The sequence below is a fragment of the Myotis lucifugus genome, unplaced genomic scaffold (genome assembly GCF_000147115.1).
Source record: "Myotis lucifugus unplaced genomic scaffold, Myoluc2.0 scaffold_131, whole genome shotgun sequence".
Classification (NCBI taxonomy): domain Eukaryota; kingdom Metazoa; phylum Chordata; class Mammalia; order Chiroptera; family Vespertilionidae; genus Myotis; species Myotis lucifugus.
In genome coordinates this window covers 574,721-583,882 of record NW_005871179.1, presented here as the reverse complement: position 1 = coordinate 583,882, position 9,162 = coordinate 574,721, and the positions used below count along the sequence as shown (strand labels likewise).

Sequence of the window (9,162 nt, the reverse complement as noted above, 5' to 3'; positions counted from 1 at the left end):
AATCAGTGATTCTCTCTCATCATTGATGTTTCTATCTCTCTCTTCCTCTCCCTTCCTCTCTCTGAAATCAATAAAAAATATCTTTATATATCTTTTAAATATATTTTTATCCCCAGTACACCCCCGACTGGGGATCAAGCCCACAACCCAGGCATGTGCCATTGACTGGAATCGAACCCGGGACCCTTCAGTCCATAGGCCAACGCTCTATCCACTGAGCCAAACTAGCTAGGGCAGTGGTCGGCAAACTAATTAGTCAACAGAGCCAAATATCAACTGTACAACGACTGAAATTTCTTTTGAGAGCCAAATTTTTTAAACTTAACTATATAGGTAGGTACATTGTTATTAACTTAATTAGGGTACTCCTAAGCTGGCCTTTGCTAAAAACGTCCTCAATCTGATTGAGGTACGTTCGCTGAGGTCGACCCCTTCCAACCCTCCCATCCACACTCGTCTTGTATACCTGTTTCATCTATCTCCTTTCATTCATCCTCTCTATATGTCCAAACCATCTCAACATACCTAAAAAAATGTTTCATTTTATAATAATAAAGCCACCATCACAAAATAATTACAAGTCTTAAATTGATGACAAAAATACCTGTAGGATTTGCAGCTGGTTGGAAAAATACAGGTAACTTTATGCTTAGAGTAGGTACTTTTGTCACCCGCGCGAGATTTGGGGTCACGACTAGCACTAACCACTGCGCAATGAGACTGACTGACTGGCTCACTCAAATCCTACATGAATCACGCGCACCTCCCCCGCGCTGCGTATCCCGCCTGCGCCGCATCTCCTGTCGCCCAACCGACCCAACGACCGACACCCCCCACTTCTTCTAACGCCACTTCTTCAAAATAGACTCGCCCAGGCCGAAAACGGACTTCTGCACATGGGCCACGAAGTTTCAATCGCACTGTACGTGCGTGCCCGCACGTGGTATTTTGTGGAAGAGCCACACTCAAGGGGCCAAAGAGCCACATGTGGCTCGCGAGCCGCGGTTTGCCGACCACTGAGCTAGGGCAATAAAAAAAATACATATTTTAAAATGTACCTCATTTTTTGTTTCCTTCTTTTTTAGCTGCCTAATTTTTTCCATCTTTCTCTCCTCTTTCTCCAGTCTTCTCTTTGATTTTACTTTTGCTTTCCCTTCAGTTCCTTCTTTATCACGTATGGGTTTTTTGGAAATCTTTCTACTAGCTGTAAAGTCCACAGAGTTTTCAGATTGACAGCCCAGCTCTAAGGAAGATGTCACTTGGGTTTCAAGATTTTCCTGGTACAAAGACTCTTCCTCCTCCATGTCACTTTCATCACTGTCTGCCAGAGTTTTGTACTTCCTTCTGGCTTTCCCATTTTTTCCAGCATATAAGTTCTCTTTATTTTCCTCTTCGACAATGTCATAGGTAGCTTTCTCTGGAGAGGCATTTGGGTCTTCTCTTTCAGAATCACTGTCTGGTAGCACCTTCCTGCTTTTCAATTTCTTACTCACAAATATCTCTTCATCAGAATCTGAAGGAAACACAAATGTTTTTTTAGCATTCTGCTGTCATTTGGGCTTTCTCCTAGTTCCACTAAACCTATCCAATCATCCAAAAATATATCCAATTATCCAAGTGATATATCACCTTGTAAAATTATGTAACTATCACTAAGAACTGACTGTAGCAAAGCAAATCTAAAAGTTACATTTGGAAAACATTTTCATTAGAAAAATGTCTCACTGAAAAATGTAATTACTGTATATATCTTTACAACAGGAAAAGTTGTTCTAATCATTCTGGAAGGTGTTAAAAATTCTTTTATTGTGGGATAAATGCATTCAACCAGGCAATGTGGTAGCTTCTTGACATTTTATATATTCAGTAATATAACAGAAATTATTATTCTCAAAAGGGTACAACACAACTATTTTGCTTTTATAATAAAAAATGATAAAGTTGGGCATTAATAACTTAATAAGTCAAGAGAATAATGAAATTAATCCAAGCCCCTACATTCTATTTCTAAAAATAAAAGTACTATTACAAACCTCCTTCACTCAAGGGTCCAATTGTTTCATAGCTGCCCAGTCCACTGTCGAAAGGACTATCTGCTTCTTCTTGTGAAATGAGTTTTAAATCATTGATTTCTAGGTGAACCTACATCAATGAGAATATATTTTGCATTAACCAACAGGTTACAAAAAACTCTAAGTACATTATGATACACAAAGCATTATGGGGTCATCGGGCTGAAATAAGGGGAAAAAAACAAATAAACAATTCAAGGGTTCAATGAAGAGATGACAACCCTAGCCAGTTTAGCAAAGTGGATAGATTGTAGGTGTGTGGATTGAAGGGCCTCAGGTTCAATTCTGGTCAAGGGCACGTACCTGGATTGCAGGCTTGATCCCCGGCCCTGGTCGGACAGGTGCAGGAGGCAACCAATGGGTATCTCTCTCCCATCGATGTTTCTCTCTCTGTGTCTCTCCCCTCCCTTCCACTCTCTCTAAAAATCAATGGTAAAAATATTTTTGGGTAAGGATTAACAAAGAGAGAGAGAGAGAACATTAAGAATTACTGGACATGCCCTAGCTGCTTTGGCACAGTGGGTAGAGTGTCGGCCTGTGGACTTGAAGGGTCCCGGGTTCAATTCTGGTCAAGGGCACATGCCCAGGTTGCAGGCTTGAATCCCCAGTACGGGGCGTGCAGGAGGCAGCCGATCAATGATTCTCTCTCATCATTGATGTTTCTATCTCTCTCTCCCTCTCTGAAATCAATAAAAATATATTTTAAAAAAAGAATTACTGGACCAAAAACCAAAAGAAAAATCATTGTTCACCTTTAAAGCAATCTATAGAACCAAATCTTTTTTTTAATCCTCATCCAAGGATATGTTTGTGTGCTTTTTATTTTAGAAAAGAAGAGAAGGAGAGAAACACTGATGTGAAAAACATCAATTGGTTGCCTCTCATACGCGCCCCAACTGGGAGTCAAACCTGCAACCTAGGTATATGCTCTGACCGGGAACTGAACCCACAACCTTTCAGTGTATGGGACAATACTCCAAACAACTGAACCACACCATCCAGGGCAAAACCAACTCTTTATATTGAATACAGTAGATCCTCCTTATCAACAGTTTCACTTTTCCATAATTTTAGTTACCCATGGTCAATCGAGGTCAGAAAATATTAAATGGAAAATTCCAGAAATAACCAATTCATAAGTTTTAAATTGCATACCATTCTGAGTAGCATGATGGAATCTCACAACATCCCACTTTGTCCCACTCAGAACATGAATCATCCCTTTGTCCAGCGTATTCATGCTGTATATACAATCCACCTTTTAGACACTTAGTAGCCACCTCAGTTATCAGATCTACTTGTCACAGTACCACAGTACTTGTGTTCAAATAACCCTTATTGACTTAATAATAGCACCGGAGTAGTGATGCTGGCAATTCAGATATGCCAAAGAGGAGCCATAAAATGCTTTCTTTAAGGGGGAGTGCAGGAGGCAGCCGATCAATGATTCTCTCTCCCTTTTTTCTCTGAAATCAATAAAAATAAATTTTTAAAAAAGAGAGATGCAATCCAGGTGTGGGACTCGTTATAAGGCAAACTATGTGGTTTCTTTTTTATTTTCATTGAATTTATTGGTGTGACATCTATAATAATAAAAGCATAATATGCTAATAAGACCGGACAGCCGAACGACCTTCCGGACGTCATTCCAGACGTCCTTCCGGACAAAGCCGCGGCAGCGGGAGCTGAGGCAGAGGTGGTTAGGGGTGATCAGGCAGGCAAGCAGAGGGGTTAAGGGAGATCAGGCAGGCAGGCAGAGTGGCTAGGGGCGATGAGGCAGGCAGGCAGAGTGGTTAGGGGTGATGAGGCAGGCAGGCAGAGGCAGTTAGGGGCGATGAGGCAGGCAGGCGAGTGGTTAGGGGCGATGAGACAGACAGGCGAGCGGTTAGGAGCCAGTGGTCCTGGATTGCGAGAGGGTGCAGGCTGGGCTGAGGGGACCCCCCTCCCCCATGCATGAATTTTGTGCACCAGGCCTCTAGTTAGTTAATAAAATCACATAGATTTCAAGTATACAATTCTATAAAATATCATCTGTATATTGTATTGCATGTTCACTACCCAAAGTCAAGCCTGCTTCCCTCACCATTGATCCCCCCTTTGCCCTCTTTTACCAGCCCCCACTCTATGTTGTTTCTTTAACAATAATTTGAAGAAAACAAGAGAAGGAGGGAGACCTATAAAGAGTTAAGGTATATACATACACTTACATATCAACAGTTGCAAGTGCAGACTTTCTTTGGATCCTAATTCAGAGAGCATATGTGTGTGTGTGAAGGAAATCTGAACAGACTAGATAGTCAGGCAAAAATTCTAAATGTTTTAGGTGTTGTAATAATATTGTGGTTATTATTTGGAAAGGCTTTACCACTTAGAGATGTATAATGAAATATTTGTGGATGAAATAATGTCTAGAATTTGCTTCTAAATAATCCAGTAAGGAGGAAATGGGTGGGGATATAAATAAGATTGGCATGATTTTTATGTTTGAAAATTTCTAAACAAAACTATTTTAAAAGTTACAAGTAAAAAAAAAAAAAAAACAAAACCTAAGGAGAGGTGTCTTAGGTGACTTGGACAGTTAGTGACCAAGTCGCCCTAGACGCCAGGTCTCCAACCTCCTTGGCGTTGTTAGGGCTCTGAACCAACTTAATAAGGGGGACGATATTAACATCTGTCATGTAATAGGGCACGAGGCCTCACGTTAATGCTTCTCCAACAACTCTTAAATTGATTTCAATGTTGGTACAATTATTAAATAGCTAAAGAGAACATGCACTGAATAACCACCAAGGAGAATCATGTATTTCCTGATGGTTCTTCCAACAATACAAAACAGTTAAGTCTATTCGCTCTGTTTGTGGATCCGAAAACTGCATAAGGGTAACCACACAACTCAATACAAGATACTGTTAGTTAACCATTTTATTCAGTTTGCAGCAGGATCGGCAAGGGTAGTGCAAGTTCAGGGTCAGACATTGTCTTTATTTAAAAGTCTGTTATTTTATTCAATATCAAGTCATGGGATTTTTTGGTATTTATTTTAATTTTTTAATGTTGCTTTAAAATATCATCTTGATTACTGAGTTTTTTGGCGTCTCCTTACATTTTGCTCCCAAGGGGAGCATCTCACCCTAGTCCCGCCCCAGAGGAGAACACAGGACTGTGAACAGCAGTTCCTGTGCCCAGTTCCGCCAGCGACCAGCGAGTACAGCCCCTTCCCGATGACCGCAAAGGCCCCTTCCAGACACAATTACGAACTCCCGCCGTCCATTTACAGAGTTCTGCCCCGAATTCCCGCGGCCCGGTTCGGCTCGGGCCTTCCTCTTTCCGGACGCGGCAAGAGGAAAAGCACCCACGGCAGGAAACGCGCCAAAGGGGAGGGAAGGCGGGACAGACTGAGGAGGCGCTGGGCGGCCGGCTGCGCGCGCCACGAAGACACGGAGCAACACTGTCTACTGGACCGAGGCGCGGAAACCCCGACGTGGGGACTGGACCGCGAGACTGTGGGGCCGGGGATGGGGGTGTTTTCCCTCAGGGACTGCGAGGCCGAGCCGCCCGGTGCACGCCGGGAACTGTAGTTCTCCCAGCCTCCGCGACCCATTCCGCCGCACTCGACCGCCGCCCCCCGCCCCCCTTCAGCGCCGACCTCCGCAACCGCGATGGAGACATTTGCATGAACTCACCTTGGAAGGCACTTCGCCCGTCATGACTTCGGCCTCGCCAGCGCTTTGCTCGGGACGAAACTGCTCCCCGGCTCCCTCAGCCGCGGCGCAGCTGCTCCCGCCGTATTCAACCCGGCAGCGACTTGGGACTTTCGCGCCTACCCGGCGTGGAGGTACCGCCCGTGACGATTTGCACCAATCCAGAGGCGGCTTTCTACTTGAAGCCACGCCCCTATTCCGTTCTACCAATCACGACGCGCCTTCGGCCAATTCCCCGCAAGTGTAATATGGGTTGGGTTGGCGGGTCGCGGCTCCTCAGGTCAAGTGAACCTGGAGGAGGCCGATGGGGTTCTGGCTGCGAGGGTGTCGGGGTGTCGGGCCCTCTGGCCTTGCAAGATGGTACCGTTCGAGTGGTGGACTTTGACCTTTGGTCTTGCCACTGTGCGATAGTTTCCATCAAGCAGCGATTTGAGGAGTAAGTTCCTGCTCCAGGTAAGAGGTGGGGAGAAGATCTGTGGACACCAGAGGGCATCCCTAACCTGTACTGGAGTCCAGCGCCCATGAGTGTTTTCTCCAGGGCCATCCTACCTGCTCCTTCCTGTATACGGCACGCATACCAGTGAACATCAAAAGAGAAAAATTCGGGGGGGGCTGCTCAGATACTAAGGAATATCCTTGGGTTACCTTTATAATTCTACTTAAGATTAATTCAGGATGCAGAAAAGACCCATTCATCTCACTCCTAGGCTCTTTGGATAAGGCAGGAAAAATAAAATTAAAAAGTGTGGAATCAGACTAATCCCAGACAATTCTTACCCCTTGTTGCTGTGCTGGTTACTATCTTTTAGCCATTCTCTGTCGATCCTTATCCTGCTGCATCCAGGCGAGGCTGGCTTCGCCCCCACTGCATTCCTGAGCGCCCTGGCCCTCTGACTTCAGTGGAGGCAAGCTACTGGAAGGTATTTTACAAGATTACTGTCAGGAGGCGATCCGCGGGCACCAAAAGGAAAGTTCACAGCAGTTCCCGCTTCCACTTCACCCCCCAGGATCCTAACCACTGGTCGGTTGACCAGCTCATCCCAATTTTCCCAGGACTTTCTCGGTTTTAGCACTGAAAGACTCACCTCCCAGGAATCTCCTCCATCCCAGGCAAACCAGGATAGCTGGTCACCGTACCCACTGGCCTGCTCTTCCCCGTCCCCACCGTTGGCTGAGTTCAGATAAAAGGTCTCATCTTCATTCCTTCACCTCCTCACCTCTTCACCCACTTCTGCCACCCCCCCCCAGCCTATCACCCATTCTCTTCTCTCACATCTCAGTCTACCCACCTTCTCATCCACACTGTTATTAAGTCCTACGTTGATGATTCCCACATCTACCTCTGTAGCACTCCTCCCTCATGTTTGGAGGGCTAACATTTATTGGGGAGTTGCCCTGTGACAGAAACACTTGCAAGAATTTTGCAAACATTATTTTATTTAATCTTCAGAGTAACTTTGTAAGGTAAGTAATGTTACTATCTCCATTTTAGTAGATGAGGAAACTAAACCTTTAAAATGCTAGTAACTGGTGGAGCCAGTATGCACAGCCTGTTCAGTCTGACTCCAGCGTTCATACTCCTCAGAAAGACCTTGCCTGAGTGCCCTCTACATTCTCCCTCTGTCCCCTGTTTTGGTTTCCCTGGTAATACGCACCTTTGCCTAAAATTTTCTATTTGTATAGTGTTGCTCCAAGAAGACAAGCACTTTGTTTCCTTTAACACCATATCCTCACTATCTAGATTCTAGAATAATCCTTCTCAAAGTTGAGCATGCGTCAGAATGATGTGAAGGGCTGGTAAAAACAGACTGTTTGACCCCCACTCCCAGAGTTTCTGATTCAGTATGTCTCATGTGGGGCCTAAGAATTTGCATTTCTAACAAGTTGTCAGGTGATGCTGATGCGGCTGATATGAAGACCACACTTTGAGAACCACACTTTAGAACAGCGGTTCTCAACCTGTGGGTCGAGACCCCTTTGGGGGTCGAACGACCCTTTCACAGGGGTCGCCTAAGACCATCGGAAAACATATATATAATTACATATTGTTTTTGTGATTAATCACTATGCTTTAATTATGTTCAATTTGTAACAATGAAAATACATCCTGCATATCAGATATTTACATTATGATTCATAACAGTAGCAAAATTACAGTTATGAAGTAGCAACGAAAATAATTTTATGGTTGGGGGTCACCACAACATGAGGAACTGTATTAAAGGGTCACGGCATTAGGAAGGTTGAGAACCACTGCTTTAGAACCTACCTGGCTCATGGTAGGAAAGTCAATCCATACTTGTTGAACTAATTAATTCAGTCACTTGCCAACTGTTATATTATTACTAGAGGCCTGATGCATGAAATTCATGCAAGAGTAGGTCTTCGCAGCTGTAGCCTCGATCCCTCCAAGCCGCAGGTGGCTGCCTGGATCCCTCCCTCACAGGCGTGGTGGCTGCAGCCCCGGCTTCATCTGGAATGAAATCCAGAAGGATGTCTGGTCTAATTAGCATATTATGCTTTTATTATTATAGATTGAACCCCCTCTGGAAGTGAATATATGAAGTAATACTACTGATATTAGCATTTTTCAGAACGAATTAGCATTTTTCTCTCTTTATAGAGCACCTCTTCAGTCACCAAAGAAGCTAAGAAAAAGAGCTCTGATTTGGACAATGAGTGAAAGGGATGAGCTAGGAAGGGAAACCTTTTATTCTATATATTAACTTGTGTCAAGCTAAAGGGAGTCTGTATTTGGAATGAGCAGTCTGTATTCTCAATTTTGGTGAATGGCAACATAACCCATCACTCACCAATTCAGAAACCTGAAAGTCATCTTGACTCCTCTCTATGTCTTGGCTCTCAAGGTTAATTATCCAAATAGCTCTGCTTATGAAGTTGATAGATGGCAACAAGGGAAAGTTCTCAATGTTCACTCTGCAGGGATAAGTCTGAACTTGTCCCACAAATGACTTTGTGACCTTGGGGAAGACATTTAGTTTCTCAGAACCTTGTTTTATCCATTTGAAATTAGAAAACTTTGGATTTGAGATCATGATTCTCAAATGGGTTTAATTGGTAGAGTACCTAGAAGTAAGGTCCTCTGTAGGAAATGCTTCATAGTACTGACACATTTAATCTGGTCATATAAGTCAGGAAACATTTTCACTAGTAGGATCTATTAGTATATCATCGAAAATTAATATAAAAAATCAATTCTGAAATTTCCTATAGAATAAAATGCTAATATGCAATTGTCCCCACTGGTGGGAGTTCAACCGACCAGGTGTTATACGTGCACTGACCACCAGGGGGCCGGCATGGAACATGGCGAATGCCTGTGATGTGGCCGTGTGCAGCAGTGGAGGGCGCTGCTGGCCCCGATGGGC

The 9,162-nt window shown here is 44.1% G+C and overlaps 1 protein-coding gene across 1 annotated transcript in view; it reads right to left on the bottom strand.

Moving 5' to 3' along the window:
* The window catches only part of CLSPN (claspin), a 27,266-nt gene extending 21,259 nt beyond the window's left edge, over nt 1-6,007 (bottom strand). Inside the window, exons 1-3 of the mRNA XM_006094167.3 lie at nt 5,756-6,007; nt 2,034-2,142; nt 1,059-1,513 (exon numbers count right to left, since the gene is read on the bottom strand). Of these exons, the coding sequence (XP_006094229.1) occupies nt 1,059-1,513; nt 2,034-2,142; nt 5,756-5,779 (588 nt within the window). The 5' untranslated portion in view covers nt 5,780-6,007. The remainder of the gene's footprint in view (nt 1-1,058; nt 1,514-2,033; nt 2,143-5,755) is intronic.
* Between the last annotated feature and the right edge of the window lie 3,155 nt (nt 6,008-9,162).